The following is an 18,487-nucleotide window of genomic DNA, read 5'->3' on the forward strand; positions in this document are numbered from 1 at the left end:
AATAAAGCCCCTCTGCTAAACAGTCCATGGGGTTGCAAAGAGTTGGACATGACTGAAGTGACTTAGCACGTAGGAGATGCACGCAGCCCACGGGTGCCCACAGAACCACATGTGGTTCTGATGTCACACACTGCCAGTGGATTCGTGGGCCAAACCCAAGTATGAGTAAGCCCAGAGCTGGAAGAGGCAGGTGGCCCAGCCCTTGGCCTTTAAGTGATAAAATAGTAGTTCACCAAAGAGGCAGCCAAGGTCTGAAAAAGTGACCCACCTAGAAGGTAAGGGTTGTACAAGCAGAGGGGGGAGGCCCTGAGGATGAGTTTAAGCGAGTTAAGATAATGAGGTTAAGTGAGTTAAGTGGTGAGAGTTTATAAAACTGCTCACCATATGGTGAAGTCAGCTGTTACTGCCTTTATTATCTTTCCACCCAACCATGCCCTTGGCACTGTTTCTTATAAACGCAGCCTCTGACTGAATTTCTCACTTCTGGCTCTACCTTATACTCTCTGCTGTCTAGAGCAGGAGCTGAAGGAACAGACTTTGAGGTTGAACTAGAATTCAGTCCTGGCTCTGCCATTCAGCTGTGTGACTTGAGCCGAGTGCCTCTACCTCTCTGAGCTTCAAAGGTCTGCAAAAGGGAGCAACAGTACCTCCCTGGAGACGAGTTCGGACAATGACATGGGCCGTGTGTGCAACGGACTCAGCATGGGGTGTGGCCGGAGCGAGTCCTTGGTCATTTAATTAGCAAGAGTGTATTGGGGACCTACGCTAGCCCCTGAGGATATGGAAGTGGCCAAAACAGGGAAAAACCCTCCTGTTGGAAAACTTACGTCCCAATAAGTGAGGCAGGTGATAAATCAATACATGTATCATGTTGGGAAATTTTATGTGATATGAAAAAATTAAAAAGAAAATATAGGAAAGAGACTGAGAGTGCAAAGGAGGAGTGCTTTTCTAGATGGTGTAGTCAGAGAAAGCTTCTCTGGGGAGGTGACTTTAGGACAGAGTCTGGAGAGTGACAGAGTGAGCCATTCAGATGTCTGGAGGAAGAGCCTGCTGGGCAGAGAGGAAGTGGAAGCGATCATCATCACCAACATCACGGGCACCCTCTTTCTCCACCTCAACGTCATCCACAGCCGCCTCCTCCTCGCCTTCCTCCCCCTCTTCATCATCACCCACACACAGCACCCAGTAGGCAGAGCATCAGTACTTGAGAAGCGATCATAAAGGGGGCTGCAAGTACCAGTCAGACCCGCAGAGGAATGGGAGACAGTGCGTAAGATGGAGAAAATCAAGTTTGGCTTGGATGTCTGAGGTTCACCTCCGTCTCTTTTTAACTGGCGGAGTGACCTTGATCAAGTCACTTTCTCTCCATGAGAACTGACGGACCACTCTCTAAGGCTGCGTGGAAGACATGGGTGTTGAGTACTCAAGTCAGCGCTTTAGGAGAGGAGCAGAAAGTGTGTGGGACTCGATGCTTCGAGGGACAGAAACCTGAGGCAGGAAGTAGGAGGAGCAGAGGGAGTAGGTACTGTGGGGGGGACCACTCTGCCAGGGAACAGAAGCTAGACTTAGGCAGGAACGCTAATGAAGTAGAAGTTACACAGATGTCAAAGCTCAGAAACAGGAAAAACTCTGGAAAAAAAAAGTTTGAAAAAGTGAAAGTGTTAGACAATCAGCCATGACCAACTCTTTGGGACCCCATGGACTGTAGCCCGCCAGGTTCCTCTGTCCATGGGATTCTCCAGGCAAGAATACTGGAGTGGGTTGCCATGCCCTCCTCCAGGGGATCTTCCTGACCCAGGGATCAAACCCGAGTCTCCTGAACTGCAGGCAGATTCTTTACTGTGTGAGCTACCAAGAAACTCTGAACAGACCAAGAAATGATACAGGGAGTGGATGGTGAGGAAAGCCAGCTGGAAGCAAGACAGAGAAGCAGGGAGGAAGAGAACATCTGAATCCCGTTCAGTGGCACAGCCTCAAAGCCCACGGTCTGAGCCACCTGACCCCAAGACTTGAGGTCCACCTCTGCTACAGTAAGTGCCTGTGGGTCTCTGGGAGACGAGCTCCTGGCTCATCCTTACACTATGCTCCACACATACAAACCTCTCCTCCTGGAAACTGGAGCTGCTGCTGGAATAGACTTTTCTTCCCCCAGCAATAGAAGATGGTGAGATCACAACCCCTATTTCCTGACCTCTGGCCCAGAGCTCATCCCACAGCCTCAGAGGGTGATGGGCCAGCCACGGCCTGTCACCAGGAGCAGATGTTGGCACTTTCTTCTGCAGACACCAGCTAAAACCCCAGTGGGGTTATAATCTGGCGATCTGAAGGCCAGCCTACAGACGTTTTGGTTTGGGTGCTCAGTGATTTCCTAAGGCTGAAATTGAACGCCTGGGTCTAGGTTTGCCGCAGTCCCCCTGCTTCCTATCCGTTTAAAACCCAGCAGGAGATTTCCATCTCTGGCTCCTTAGGCTCTTGCTTTGGGCCCAGAGTTTTTCTGGGTAGAGCCGAGGCTATTGTAGAGGCACTTACATGACTAAAGAAAATAAATGTCCATGAATTTCTTCTTCAAGAAATTAAAAATTTTATTTGTGGACACTGAAATTTTGAATTTCGTGTTATGTTCACAAGTCAGAAATATATATATATATATATATATATATATTTTATTCTTTTCAACCATTTAAAAAATGTGAAAACCATTATTCTAAGTTCAGGGACTGTACAGAAACAGCCAGCCAGCTGGGTGTGACCCAGAGACTCTACCTGCTAACCCTTGCCCTGGACTGTCCCCTCTGGCACCTCTGTACCCAGACGTGGTTGAAGCTCAGACAGGGAGACCCAAGAGGCAGGATCGTGCGGTTTGTACAATGGGGCTGTCAGTTTCAGGAGGGCCCCGCCTTCAGGCCACTGATCACCACGCTCCAGACCACCGGCACCCCGGCCTTGCCCACCTTACCTTTAAAGTCAAACCACCACTTGAGGGACGGCTTTTGTGATGGGAAGAAGAACAAGATGGTGACAACGGACACGCCGGTGACAGCATCAGAAATAAACCTAGAAGGACAAGGCCCCAAAGCGTGTGACCCTGGGCATCTCGGCCGGCCAGGGTTTGGCAGCTTTGCAAATGAGGATTCGTGGAAGGGAATGCGGCCCACTGGGAAGGGGACGCTGCTGGAGGCCACCGATTGTGTTCCGCACTGCGCTCGGCAGGGACGCGAACCGCCCGTGGATGCGAAAGCTCTTTATCCACAGCTCCCTGGGGTGTTTAGACTCTGCTGGAGCCAAACCAATGTTTATCCTCCCACTTCAAGGACCCTAGGAAGAGGGATTTGATCAAGGAGGGGAGAATCTAAGAGACGCAGAAGACTGGAGTCTATGGAACGCCTATGCATCACTGTAACCAGGGCCCCTGTGAAGCCCTGAATGTATTTGTTCAGCTCCTGTTTGCACTCCTCCTGGGGTGGGCAGCTTAGCACGCAAAGATGCGACCCAGAGATGCAGCTCACACGGGCAGAGCCCAGATGGAGCCACCGCAGAACCCCTCAAAACTTCACTGCCACCTTCTAAGAATCCACAGCATGTCCTGTGGGGATATCAAGCCCACTGAAGTCTCAGAGATAGTCCTCGGGGGCAGGGATCTTCCCTATCAAATAAGGAATCTGAGGCTCAGAGAACAGCAGCAGCTTGCTCAGGGCCAGACCATGGTCTGTAGAAGAGATGACCTTGAACTCAGATATTTCTGGCTCTGAGTTCAGTGAAGCACAGAGCCAAGTGCCAACAAAAGCGCTTTCAGCCCACACATTTGGGGAGAAGGGTATTCAAATGGCCAAGAAACTGGGAAAGATGGTCAGTATCAATGTAATAGAGAAACACAGATGAAAACATGTGGTAACAGACAAGTAAAACGTGAAAAGGGTGACAGTATCTAATGGGAATGTTGAGAAACACAGGCTATTGGTGGGAAAATAAACTTTCTGAAGGGGGAGCTGGCAGTACCTTTCAAAACTTTATGTGTGAATACCCCTTGATCTAGGAATTTATCTTCAGGGAATAATTGGGCTCTTGTATACAGATTATGTACCAGGATGTTCATTACTGATAAGAGCAAAAAAAAGGGGGTGAGGGATTTTTAGTAGGGACATGGTTAAATAAATTGTGTATTATCATATATGTATAATGAAGTATCCGTTGCTTGTTAAAAAAAGATAAAAAATAATATCAAATGTTATGTTTGACATGGAAATACAACTGAGATATCTTGTAAACTAAAAAAAAAAAGCAAGTTTTTTGGGATTTCCCTGGTGGTCCAGTGGTTAAGAATCCACCTGCAGGGGACATGTGTTCCATCCCAGTCCAGGAAGATCCCACATGTGGGGCAGCTGAGCACACAATAGGTGCTCAGTAAAAGTTGATTGACTGAATGAATAATCAAATGAATGAACGAACCACGTGCTCAGGGCTACACAGGCTGTAGTGGCGGAACTGGATTCGAACCCAGTTTTGTCTGATTCCAAAGGGAGACCTCTTATCACACGAAAACCCAGATGTCTTATCACCCAGACCTAAGCTCTTCTGAGAGCAAATAAGGAACTGGTAATAACCACACGGGATGAGAGGCGGAAACCTAGCCCAGCTCTCCCCAGCGGCACTGCCTCCTCAGCTCCGGGCAGCCCAGCCCCGAGGCTCCCCCGTTGGACTCCATCCCACGGGTTCCCAGAGTCTCACCCAGGGGTGAAGAGGCTGGCCCAGCCAGGGATGAACTTCGGGTCCCGGGAGAAGAGGAGGATGGCGAACACGCAGAACAGGATGAACACGGCCTGTTCGGCAAACCTGCGACAGAGATGTGAACACCACGGGGACCTTGGCCTTTGGCCTGAGAGCTGCAAGGGAAGGCCTGGGGCGGCGGCCCGCCGGTGGTGACTGAGCCCAGGCCCTGCCTCTGAGAGTCGGAAGCAGCAGTTCACCGCCTCGTGGTCCCGAGAGCGAGGGCGGGGAGTGCGGGTGTAAGGGGTGCCTTTCCTGGGGCTTCCACAATCCCCCAGCATCCTTCCTGAGCATCGGGCCCGCCTCCCTGCAAACTCTTCATATCATCCCCAGAGTCCTAGGGACAATCCAGAGAGAGAAAGAGAGCGAGACAGAGTCGGAAAAACAGAGAGGAAGGAAACTGACGGGAACAGAGAGGCAGGCAAGGGAGGGACAGTCACATATCCAGAATGGGGCAGACACGAGAGGGACGCACGTGGAGAGAGGGGCAGACAGAGGCAGAAGAGAGGCTCCCCAGATGCTGGAGTAAATATCTACCCAGGGAGCCCCTTTCACAGACCAGGAAGCAGGGCCCAGAGAGGGTTAGTGCTTTGCCCAAGGCCACCCAGGAAGTTAGTAGCAGAGTCAGACCTTGTGTGTGGACCTGCTGACTCTTGGTTATTTTCACTTTAACATGCACTAAACAAGGTCCTGGGAGCCACCTGAGGCAGGGCCAGGTATCCCATGAACCAGGAGGGAAAGCAGGCATTAGGCAGGAAGGCGACACGTCCCCACTCCAAGTCCAGCCTGAGAGGTTTGCTGGTCCTCGGGGTGTCGGCCCCGGTGCCAGGGAAAGAGGCTGACTGTGTTAGTCATCTCGCTACCCTCTGTCTCCAGGCTCCCAGGCTACTGGTCCTGAAATTCCCTCTGGACTCAGTCCCCAAGAGGTAGCTCTCCTGAAAGTCTAGTGCCCAGTTCTCCTCCCACCCCAAGCAAGGATCCCTGTGTCACGTACTTGGTGGGCCCCAGGCTCTGGAATTCCTCCCGAATCGTGTCTCGAGCCCTATTTTCTGCATCAGTTCTGAGCTCAGATTTCTTCTTCCTACAGCCCCTGAAACAGACAGCAGGAAAGTTAGGAGTGGCCATTGCAGCCTAAAGCACTTCCGCTACCCACCTCCATCTGGCCAGGCCTCTTTGCCTCTGTTTTGGAGACTCCGTGACAGTCTGCTGGGTAGTCACCCTGCCTATTTGTTCCCTTTCTAAAATCTGTCCTGCCCACCTATAGCCTGGATGGTCTTTTAAAAATGGGGATCTGATCATTTGGATTCCAGGCTACAATCTTTTTTGGGGTCAAACAGACTCAGGAATAAACCATACACACCAAGGAAATACAATACAAAGTCCAGAAATAGACCCCACCATAAATGGGGATTGAGTCTATGATAAGGTTGGTGCCCCAGCTTGTTGTAGGAAAGATGATCTATTCAGTCAATGATGTGAGACATACAGATCAATGGACTCTAACAGAGCATCCAGAAATAAACCCACACTTCTCTGGTCAATTGATTTCTGATAAAAGTACCAACACCATTCAATGGGGAAAGAACAGTCTTTCACCAAACGGTGTTAAGACGACTGAATGCACGTGTGCATGCGGGGTTGCTCGGTCATGTCTGACTCTTTTGAGGCCCCATGGAGCCCAGCAGGCTCCTCTGTCCATGGGATTCTCCAGGCAAGAATACTTTATCACTGTGCCACATGGGAAGCCCCAAGACAACTGGACAGCCACATGCAAAAGGATGAACGTGGAACCCCCTACCTCTTGGTACATACAAAATCTAACTCAAAATGGTTCAAAGACCTAAATATAAGAAGAGCTAGACATATAAAATTTTTAGAAGAAAACATAGAGAAAAATTCTCATGGCCTCAGATTAGGCACATATTTCTTAGATATGATACAAAAATCACAAGCAAACAAAAATAAATTGACTTCATTAAAATTAAAAACATTTGTGTGTCAGGAAAAGGCATTGAGACAACTCGATAGTTATCTGGAACAAAAAAAATACTGACTCCAAATCTGTACCCCAAAGTTGCATCCTTACACTGTACCCTAAAGGACAAGCTCCAAATAGATGAAAAGGTTTAAATGGAAAAAATACAAAAATACTAGAAGAAAACATGGGACTGTTCTTTCAGATCTCCTATAATGGGAAGGAAGACCTTTCTAACTGCAACTGAAAATTCAGAAGCCACATGAGAAAAAATGAATTTCACCTCATAAAATGTTTCTAAAAGTTTCTCACAGAATACAGCATGATAAGCAAAGTGAAAAATCAGGGGGAAAAGTTACAATTCATACTCAAAATAAGCACTAATCTTTCAATATGGAGAGAATACTAGAAATCAATACAACCAAGGCCAGCAATCAAGTTTTTAAATGCACAAAGGATATAAACACACAGTTTAACAATTCACAGGAGAGGAAATACCAGGGTCTCCCATGAATATGTGAAAAGTTTTCATCTTATCCCTGAGTATGAAAAGTTCTTCAAAATTACTCCTAAAGTAAATGCAAATTATTTTTCTCTTATCAGACTGGCAAAAATCTACCTTGCTGCACAGAAACAGATGCTCTCATATGTTGTATTTATTTTTTATTTTTTTGGCCACACCATAGAGCATGCAGGATCATAGTTCCCTGATCTGGTATTGAACCCAGGCCCTGCATATTGGGAGCACAGGGTCTTAACCACTGAACCACCAGAGAAGTCCCTTATATACTGTAAGTGGGGGAACGTGTGTGCTTAGTCGCTCAGTCGTGTCTGACTCTTTGCGACCCCATGGACTGCAGCCCACCAGGCTCCTCTGTCCATGAGGATTTTCCAGACAAGAACACTGGAGTGGGTTGCCTCCAGATAGTTGGTTCCATCTCCAGGGATCTTCCCAACTCAGAGATCAAACCCATGTCTCCTACATAGCAGGTGGATTCTTTTCCACTGAAAGTGAAAGTTGCTCAGTCATGTCCAGTTCTGCAACCCCAGGGACTATACAGTCCATGGAATTCTCCAGGCCAGAATACTGGAGTGGGCAGCCTTTCCCTTCTCCATGGGATCTTCCCAATCCAGGGATCGAACCCAGGTCTCCCGCATTGCAGGTGGATTCTTTACTAACTGAGTGATCAGGGAAGTTGTATTCCACTGAGCCACCCAGGGAACCCAGGCTTCATTTTTATCCCCTATCTACTAGTGAAAAAATTAAAGAGGGAAAGCCTCAGGGAGGGGACAGAGTCGCTCGAGGTCACGCAGAACCATGATGTGAACTCTGGTTTATCTGAGTCCAGTGTCTGGGCTTGCTTCTCTGGGCTAAGCCAGGCTTTGAACCCCAAATTTCTGCTCTGATGGGTCAAGAAATACCACAGTCAGAGCTTTTCTATTCTCAAGGGGTTTTCATATCTCTTTGATCTAGAATAGCTCTTACTGGTCCCATTTTACAGATGAGAAAAATTAAGACCCACAGAGGTGAGGGGACTGAGTCAGAGAATGACTTTATGACATGCCTGCTACTCCAGCCCTGAGCTGTAGCTCCTATGTTAGTATTTCCCAAAACCCACACATTCATAAAGGAAATCAGTCCTGAATATTCATTGGAAGGACTGATGCTGAAGCTGAAACTCCAATACTTTAGCCACCTAATGTGAAGAACTGACTCATTTGAAAAAACCCTGATGGTGGGAAAGATTGAAGGCAGGAGGAGAGGGATGACAGAGGATGAGATGGTTGGATTGCATCACCGACTCAATGGACATGAGTTTGAGTAAACTCTGGGAATTGGTGATGGACAGGGAGGCCTGGTGTGCTGCAGTCCATGGGGTCGCAAAGAGTCGGACATGACTGAGCAACTGAACTGAACTGAACTGACACATTCATAACTCCCTTCACAAAAGTTCCTATGTCCACGTACCATGGGCTCCAACTAGATTTAGCATTTTAACTAAAGGCAGACATTTAAATAGAAAGCTTTCTATCACTCCCATAAATAGCAAACAAGAATCACTTGTCACACATAGAAAGTACCCACAAAAATAAAGACATGAACGCAAAGCTACATCATTACATCTGGCTGGATACCACTGCTGGCCTAAATCTCTGGACCTGAGGCTTGCTCTTCCTTTTTTAAGAGGATGATTTGGAAATGCTAGAGAGGTGTTAAAGTTTTTCCCCACCTTACTGAGACTTTCTCCCCAACATAAGCAGCGTTGATAGAGGAATATTTTTCTCACTATCGGAGTCAGTGTTATCTGATACCTTGTCCTCAGGCTGCCCCAAATTACCTCCTGTACTGAGGGCCCGTGAAATGAGAAACACTGCATATCTCCTGTGGTGTGAGTGTGGACCTGACTTAAGGAACAGTACGATGAGTGATTATTGATGGTGGGTGACATTCACCCAGGGCCTGGGCTCAGCAGGCAAGATCCCACCCCACCTGTAATCCCCACTCCCTGGGAGGCCAGGATGACTACGGGTACCACATCCGACTGGAAACTGGAAGGACTTAGGAAGGTCGCTCGCTAGGGAGCGGGAAGCTGGGACTCCAGCCCGGCTCCATCTGCCGCAAAGCTCAAGTTAAATGCCCGGTACCTCAGGGTTATCCCTCCATAGAGGAAGGAGATCCAGAGCCAGCCCACCAACAGGAACAGGAGCATGAGAGGAAAGGCGAAGATGAACCAGGAGCCGAAGTTCACCACGTCGCACTGTGGGAAGAAACTGGAGAAAAGAGGAGGTGAGAGCCCGCCACCATCAGGCGGACGGATGGACGCACACACACCTACAGAGGAAAACTAAAGGGAGTGTGCTCGGGACTCAGTGGGACTGAAGGGCTTCCGATTCCACCCCCTGTATGTTCTGAGTAATATATTGGGTTGGCCAAAAAGTTCATTCCATTTTTTTATGGTCTGGAAAAAAAAAAAAAAAACCCAAACGAACTTTTTGGCCAACCCAATATAAAGTTCCTATATCAGGTGTGATCAGAATAAACCAATACAATGTATCTGGGGAGCAAACACCAAGGCGAACACTCAGGGCAGCCATTTCCCTGTCTCCCCAGGTGCTCTGCTGGAAAATCAGAACCTCGTATAAACCTCATATTCCTTTCAAATACCTTCCTTCCCGACAAGAAGGTCCAGGTTTAAGCAATTAAATGTTGCATACACTTTGCATGTAATTTGCATGCCCTTTACTCAAAATCCTTCATGTTGGATACTTTTACTTAAAGTTCCAGCATTTTCCCCCTAATCTCTTTTCAAGACTTGCTCACATCAGAGCGAATAGGCAGCCTGAAAACCCTCTGACAGCAAATGCCTTCCCATGTCCCCCATCCCCCAACTCAGGACTAGCCCCTGAGGGCCCCAGAGCCCCCATCTTCCCTGTCCGTCCCTGTGGACAGCCTCCAGCAAGAACTAACACCGAACACCCCGCTTTGTCCTCCCAGCCGACTGCCCCTTTGCTGGCACTTCCTGCTAACCAGGGAGGCAAACAGGTCACCCCAGTTGGTCCCCACATCTGAAGCAGAACCATCCTGGCTTCTGGTTTTCAGTCTCACAGCCAGGCCTTGCTCAAAGAATGGACACGAAAAGACCAAAGGTTTGCAGTGGGAGCTGAAATCAACAGGGAAAAGACCAGTGCCTGGCCCCCATGCCCAACCTCCGAAATCAGCATCTCTGCAGTTGAGACCCAAGCATATTTTTTTCCACCTTCCCTGGAGACTATAAAACATACCCATGACCGAGAATCACTGTTCTTTATGTAATCTTAAAATCAAAGGATTTGAGAATCTGAGAACAGGGTGGAGAGTTAAGGTTTTAAAATCAGCTTATGAGGTAAGACATGGATGTACTTAAGTTTTCTCCTGAAAATAACTTTGATTATCCACAAGTATAGAACTGACTTACGTACACCAAACCCACTCTCAGGAAGACCAATGCAGTTAGCTATTCCTCCATCATCCCTGTAAATCCTTCAATCTTTGGTTGAATACCAGATAAAGACGTTGGCCAGCACATGGAGCCATGTTGTATATCAGAAAATTTTGTTGCTGTTTGTTTGTCAAATGCTTACGTTCGGATTCATGTGGATTAATTGAATATATGGCACATCTCCACGGTAACAAAATCTTAGAAACCCCACCTCTCAGAATCCTGGAATCTGAAAATACTTAGAATCTTGAAATACAAAGATTTTTAACATCTTCAGACTAAGGGGTTTGGAAAAATGGAGTTGATGTCAAACCATCGGAGAATCCATCTCTTTGATTATCATGCCCTGACAAATGGCCACGCAACCTCTGTTTGAACAGTTTCAGTGATGGGGAGATTTTACCTGGCAGCGTCCACTACACTGCTGGTCCACGTGCCTGGCTGTAAGGCTTCTCACGGGACATCACAGCCACACACCAGTGCCTCCCACTGGGGCTGGCTTCAGGAGATGTCACGTCATGTCACCCCCCTGCTCTCAGCTCTCCTCTGACTCTCCTGACAATGACTGCCCTGGTCTTCTTACCTAATTTCCTTCTGCACCCCAGCCTGGTCAGTCTTTATGCTGCTTCCCACCTTTGTATAGGCTGTTCCTTCTGTCTGGGATGCTCTCCCCTCCTGCGTCCACAAAGTTCACCCCCTCACTTCTAGGTCTCTGCTCAAATACCACCACATTAGAGGGATGCACAATACCGACCAACCTCGATAAAACAGCACCCACTCCTGTTACCTCTGCCCCCTTCTTCTGCCCGATTTTATTTCATAACGTATGATGCCAACATACTATATATTCTCTTGCTTTTTCCTTTATTGTTTGTCTCTCCCACCAGAATGGAAGTTCCCCAGAGCAGGGATTTTGCTGGATTTTGTGCATCGCTGGGTCCCCAGAGCCTGGACAACGGTAGACACCCAAGACACATCCCTGGATGTTGGGTGAAGGAGGAGGAGAGGAGAAGAAGAGGCAGAAACCCCAGCATCGGGGATGGGGAGCACGCGCTCTTACCTCTTGAGCTGGCCGAGCAGGATGAGGTTGGGGGCTGTGCCCGTGAGGGTGGCGGTGCCCCCGATGCTGGCTGAGTAGGGGATGGAGATGAGGAAGCCCTTCCAGATGTTCCTGCGATATTCCTCCTCCTTCTTGGAGGTAGGCTGGAGATCCACTGGGGCCTCTGCCTCCTCAGGGCAGTCTTTGCTTTAAACAGACCCAAAGAGAAGCCATTCAGAATTCCTGGCCTTGTGGAGAAACACACTTCCCGGGATGGGAGACCTAAGTGGACTTTCTAGAAGGCAACTGGCACAGGAGCCAAACACTTCTAAAAATGTGCAACCCTTCAGCTTCAGCGTTCTACTCTAAGAAGTTGTCCTAAACTAGTACTTGGTATTAAATAACTTAAATGGAAAATTTAATTTAAATATCCATCAAAAAGCGATTGGCTTGATTAAGACGATCCTGTTTCTGGATGGAATACCAAAGCAGTTATTAAAAATGGTGATTTAGATGAGTATTTATTCAGATGAAAGATGCCCATTATATAAAGTGAAAAGGTAGGTAACAGCACTACTTGCTTCTTTTATTTTAAAAATATACACATAATTCATGAGTATATGAGTATTAAGAAAATTCTAGAATGGTATACACAAAGCTGCTTTGGGGACTTTCACAGGGATGGAACTATGGATTTTTTCCCCCTCTTTTACTTTTTATTTGTATTTTCTGGCTTATTTTCCTGGTACCGTTGGGTAGTTTGGGAAATAATAAAGTTAAAAATTGTTAATTACATAATTAAAAGATAATGATGCTGACACAAATTTATTGAGGTGAAAAGACATCCACTACATCCACTTAGCTGAGATGATAGGTTATAAAATGGCATATGTAGCATGGTCAGTTATTTTGTTAAAAATACACACACACACACACACACAAACACACACACACATATATAGATAAATGGTCTAGAACAGTATTTACTTAACTCTTCTAATCTATCTTTGGGACTGAGGTGCTGAGTACATTTTTCTTTTTGTTTAAGAGTTCTTTTTCTTTTTACTTGTGCAATTATAAAATGTTTATTAGTGGATGAAATTAAGAATTGTCTTTGTGTAACAAATCAATTTTTTTTTAAAAGAATGTAAGACACTTCAAATATCTTGGGGCCTTAATTATTAACATGAAGGGCCCCTTCTCCAGTGGGTAGTGGGGATGTGACCTGGGGTCTAAAAGGAAGAGAAGGGCTGGAAGCAGCTGGAGACAGAGGCCATGGCCTGATGATCCAGAGTGAGAGGCCTGGTCAGACACCTGTGGGCTCCCTCGGACCTGGGGCTCCAACCAGACCGAGCCCCACAGGAGAATAAGAGCAGAAATGGCTCTTGTGCACCCCCTTCCTTGTTTGGATGGAAAACTGAGGCCCAGAGTGGGGCTTGAAGAAAGTAGGGAAAACCACTAGACCACTCAGGTATGACCTAAGTCAAATCCCTTCCGACTATACAGTGGAAGTGGCAAATAGATTCAAGGGATTAGATCTGATAGAATGCCTGAAGAACTACGGATGGAGATTCATGACGTTGTACAGGAGGCAGTGATCAAGACCATCCCCAAGAAAAAGAAATGCAAAAGGCAAAATCATTGTCTGAAGAGGCCTTACAAATAGCTGTGAAAAGAAGAGAAGCTAAAGGCAAAGGAGAAAAGGAAAGATAAATACAGGGTTCTTCTGAATACAGGGATCCAAAGAACAGCAAGGAAGGATAAGAAAGCCTTCCTCAGTGATCGGTGCCAAGAAATAGAGGAAAACAATAGAATGGGAAAGACTAGAGATCTCTTCAAGGAAATTAGAGCTATCAAGGGAACACTTCATGCAAAGATGGGCACAATAAAGGACAGAAACATTATGGACCTAACAGAAGCAGAAGATATTAAGAAGAGGTGCCAAGAATACACATAAGAACTATACAGAAAAGAACTTCATGACCCAGATAATCACGATGGCGTGATCACTCACCTAGAGTCAGACATCCTAGAGTCCGAAGTCAAGTGGGCCTTAGGAAGCATCATTACGAACAAAGCTAGTGGAGGTGATGGAATTCCAGCTGAGCTATTTCAAATTCTAAAAGATGATGCTGTGAAAGTGCTGCACTCAATATGCCAGCAAATTTGGAAAACTCATTAGCGGCCACAGGACTGGAAAGGTCAGTTTTCATTCCAATCCCTAAGAAAGGCAATGCCAAAGAGTGCTCAAACTACCACACAATTGCACTCATCTCACATGCTTGCAAAGTAATGCTCAAAATTCTCCAAGACAGGCTTCAACAATACATGAACCAACAAATTCCAGATGTTCAAGCTGGATTTAGAAAAGGCAGGGGCACCAGAGGTAAAATTGCCAACATCCATTGGATCATAGAAAAAGCAAGAGAGTTCCAGAAAAATATCTACTTCTGCTTTATTGACTATGCCAAAGCCTTTGAATGTGTGGATCACAACAAACTGTGGAAAATTCTTCAACAGATGGGAATACCAGACCACCTTACCTGCCTCCTGAGAAATCTGCATGTGGGTCAAGAAGCAACAGTTTAAACTGGACATGCAACAACGGACTGGTTCCAAATTGGGAAAGGAGTACATCAAGGCTGTATATTGTCACCCTGTTTGTTTAACATCTATGCAGAGTACATCATGCAAAATGCCAGGCTGGGTGAAGCACGAGCTGGAATCAAGATTGCTGGGAGAAATATAAATAACCTCAGATATGCATATGACACCGTCCTTATGGCAGAAAGTGAAGAAGAACTAAAGAGCCTCTTGATGAAGGTGAAAGAGGATAGTGAATAAGTTGGCTTAAAAGTCAACGTCAGAAAACTAAGATCATGGCATCTGGTCCCATCACTTCATGAAAAATAGATGGGGAAACAGTGGAAACAGTGGCTTACTTTATTTTTGGGGGCTCCAAAATCACTGCAGATGGTGACTGCAGCCATTAAATTAAAAGATGCTTACTCTTTGGAAGGAAAGCTATGACCAACCTAGAAAGCATATTAAAAAGCAGAGATGTTACTTTGCCAACAAAGGTCCATCTGGTCAAGGTTATGGTTTTCCCAGTGGTCATGTATGGATGTGAGAGTTGGACTATAAAGAAAGCTGAAGGATTGATGCTTTTGAACTGTGGTGTGGAGAAGACTCTTGAGAGTCCTTTGGACTGCAGGGAGATCCAACTAGTCCATCCTAAAGGAGATCAGTCCTGGGTGTTCATTGGAAGGACTGATGTTGAAGCTGAAACTCCAATATTTTGGCCACCTCATGCAAAGAACTGACTCATTTGAAAAGACCCTGCTGCTGGGAGGGATTGAAGGCAGGAGGAGAAGGGGACGACAGAGGATGAGATGGTTGGATGGCATCACTGACTCGATGAACATGAGTTTGAGCAAGCTCTGAGAATTGGTGATGGACAGGGAGGCCTGGTGTGCTACAGTCCACAGGGTCGCAAGCAGTCAGACGCGACTGAGCAACTGAACTGAAATGAACTGAGAGTGGGGCTGGGGTCTGCAACTAATGGACATGGAGCTCCAGAGGGTAGGGATTGGTTCTTTTCCAACGGACTCAGCAGAAGCTCTGCCTGGGTAGATGGTTAAAACAGATTCTCAGGTTGCAAGGTGGTGAATGGTGGGGCCAACTACAGAACCTGTATCTCAAAGGTGGACTCAGCCCCCAGACATGGTGCCAGGAAGAAGCACAGGCCTCAGGATAAGACAAACTGATGTAAAACCATGTCCCTATCTGCTAGACACTCCATCAGTTCCCATCTCACTCAAAGTCAAAACTACATCCATGGCCTGCGGGGTCCCACATGCTCTGTCCCCCACCAGCGCCCTCCTGCCACACAAGCAGTCTCCGTGACCCCACCTCCAGCCACAGTAGCTTCCCCGCTGCCTTGAACTCTCAGGGCTTTGCACCTGCTGGCCCCTCTGCTAAGAATACTCTTCCCACAGATTCCCCAGGACCCTTCACCTCTCCCAGGTGTTTGCCCGAGAATGATCTTCTTAGTGAGGTCTTCCCTGACACACATTTAAATACTGCCTTTCCCTCCCCCAACCCCTCCCTACCTGCTTTCCTGCTTTGTTCTCCTGTTCGTTGCCACGTGCCTGACAGTACCTGGCTCACGGTAAGTTCTCCATAAATTTGCTGAATGAAGGAAGCAGGCCTGACTGATGCCCAGCAATGATGCCTTGAGCAAGTCACTTTACTCCCTGCTGTTTGCCTCATCATCATGAAATTGAGATAACGATACCATTAATAACAAGCATTACCATCTGTGCATGGAAGGCCTAACAACTGGCTTTATCTACATGATCTCATTTAATCTCAAAAACAACCCTCAAAAGAACCCAGGTGGGTTTCTGACATCATGTCCAGTTGGTAGGTGAAACTGAGTTTCAGAGAGGGGGAGTGATGTGTGCAAATCAACAGAGCCGGTAAGTGGCAAAGCCAGGGTTCAAAGTCAAGTCTGCTTGACCCCAAGCACCCAGGTCTTATATCCTCGCTGCTGCGTACAAAAGACACCAAAGACTAACTGTGCTGTCAACGTCCAGAGGCTTCCTGAGTCACACAGGTGTGTAGGGCTGCTACTGTCTCGGGATCTTTTGTCTGCAGACAAAGCTTTAGCTTGGCCCAGTACACCCTCTCCTCCTTGACGGTCACGTGGTTTGCGCCTCCTGCGCTTCTGGTCCCTCATTCCAGACCCTTCACCTCAGCAGACCTTTAGGGGTTTACTGTACTCCCCTGCTCATCCCACATTTTCTTTTTTCAAGGAGGCTGGAGCTCAGGGAGAAGAGGTGGAAACTTGGGCATTGGGTCATTGGGAGAAGAATTGGGGGGTGGGGATTGCCTGCAGCATGGAATTCTTGTTCATCCTCTCCTTGGATCAAGCATGGGCTCCTCTACGAATTTCACCAGGAGAACTCACTCTTCTGCGCCGGCAATGAATTGCATCTCCGTGGGTACAGTGTGCAGGCCGTTTTTCCTCACAGCAGCTAGGAGGAAAGAGCACGAGGTCTTTAGTGGGATGTAGCAGGTGGGACAGAAGCGTCCCCTTCTTGTGCAGTCAATCAAGAGTACTTCCTCAGGTCCTGGCCTATACTAGTCATTGGATATCCAAAAAAAAAGACTCAAAATTCCATCCTTCTACCCCATCTGTTCCTATTAGGAGAGGGCTTCAGGCCTTTGGGCAGGAAGTTAGCCGCAAGGCTGCTGGACAAGCCATAACTCAAGCCTAGGCTAACCTCAACTGTCAAGGGGATGTTTGGGAAAGACCAGCTATGAGTGGTAATGGATCAGCAACAGGATGGGTGACCCCAATCTGCCACTCATTCAAAATGCATTTATTGAGCACCTACTATGTACTATTGACCATCAGCTTGGGGTACACAGTGAATAATACAGGACAACGTCCCTGCTACCATGTAAGCTCTATTCTAGAGAGGATGACTGACAATAATCAAAGAAAGAAAACTTCAGGTTGTGATGAAAGTGGTGGAGGAAGTAAATGTGGGCAAAGCGATGGAAAGTGACTGCAGAGTAGGGAGGAGGAGCAGGTAGACTTGTGATCAGGCCAACGGAGGAGACACATGAGCTGATGGCATTTGAGCTGAGACCTCAAGGATTAAAAGGAGTCAATGATATGAAGAGCGGTGGGAAGAGGGGTTGGGGTAACAGGAACAGCAAATACAAAGGCCCTGAGGAGAGAGTGTGTCTGGTGTGTTGGGAAACAGAAGGAAGACCCATGGAGCTGGAGGGGCCTGATGGAGAGGGAGACTAGGAGGAGCTGAGGTGGGAGATGGGGCAGGGGCTGGGGTGGCAGGAAGTAGTCTGGATCACACACAGGTCTTGGGGCTCACAGTAAGGATTTTAGCTTCTCCTCTGAGCTAGCTGGGAGTGGAGCCAGGAGAGAGTTTGAGCAGAGGAGAGTCAGATAAGGATATGACTTCATTTCTAAAGAATCCCTTGCTTGACAGGTCAGTCTCCCCACAGGAGAAAACTGAAGAGATTAAAATTTCCTGCAGCTGAAACCATTACCAAGAGCAAAAGAATCCATCCCTGGGCATTGGAAGTGTGAGTAATAACTGAACACATGGGTTCAGGGGTCAAGTCTCCATCAGTTGCTTTGTGACCTTAGATCAATGTGGTTCTCAGCTGGGGTTGATTCTGCCTCCAAGGGACACTGGACAATGTCTGGAGACATTTTTGGAGGCCAGAACTGAGATGAAGGTGGGGGGATGCTACTGGTACCTAGTGGTCAGAGGTCGGGGATGCTGCCAAACATCTTGTAGTACATGAGTCAGCCCCCACAAGAAAGAATTTTCCCACCTAAGATGTCAAATAGTGCCAAAGTTAAGAAACTGGCTTAGATAAATCCCTTAATCACCTTGAACTTCTTTAATCCATAAAATGGAAGTAATAATTCCCCTGGGGTCATCAAGAGGATTATAGAGTTGATTTATTTGCTATAGGCAGAATATTTTCATTCCCTGCCCCCCCAAATTCAAATGTTGAAACCTAACCCCCAGTGTGATGGTGTTAAGAGGTAGTGCTTTGGGAGGTGACTAGGTCATGAGGGTGGAGCCCTCACGAATGGGATTAGTGCCCTTATAAAAGACCTCACAGAACTCCCTTGCCACTTCTACCATGTGAGGACACAGCCAGATGACAGCCAGGCTGTCT

The 18,487-nt window shown here is 47.2% G+C and overlaps 1 protein-coding gene across 2 annotated transcripts in view; it reads right to left on the reverse strand.

The window, feature by feature from the left end:
• Positions 1–18,487, reverse strand: part of SLC13A3 (solute carrier family 13 member 3) — an 87,242-nt gene that overhangs the window by 13,655 nt on the left and 55,100 nt on the right. For both annotated transcript variants that reach the window (XM_065922113.1, XM_065922112.1), the window contains exons 4-9: positions 16,734–16,800; positions 11,783–11,968; positions 9,389–9,514; positions 5,762–5,857; positions 4,729–4,833; positions 2,960–3,057 (exon numbers count right to left, since the gene is read on the reverse strand). In XM_065922113.1, coding sequence (XP_065778185.1) covers positions 2,960–3,057; positions 4,729–4,833; positions 5,762–5,857; positions 9,389–9,514; positions 11,783–11,968; positions 16,734–16,800 — 678 coding nt within the window. The remainder of the gene's footprint in view (positions 1–2,959; positions 3,058–4,728; positions 4,834–5,761; positions 5,858–9,388; positions 9,515–11,782; positions 11,969–16,733; positions 16,801–18,487) is intronic.

The sequence above is a fragment of the Muntiacus reevesi genome, chromosome 2, assembly GCF_963930625.1.
Source record: "Muntiacus reevesi chromosome 2, mMunRee1.1, whole genome shotgun sequence".
Lineage (NCBI taxonomy): Eukaryota > Metazoa > Chordata > Mammalia > Artiodactyla > Cervidae > Muntiacus > Muntiacus reevesi.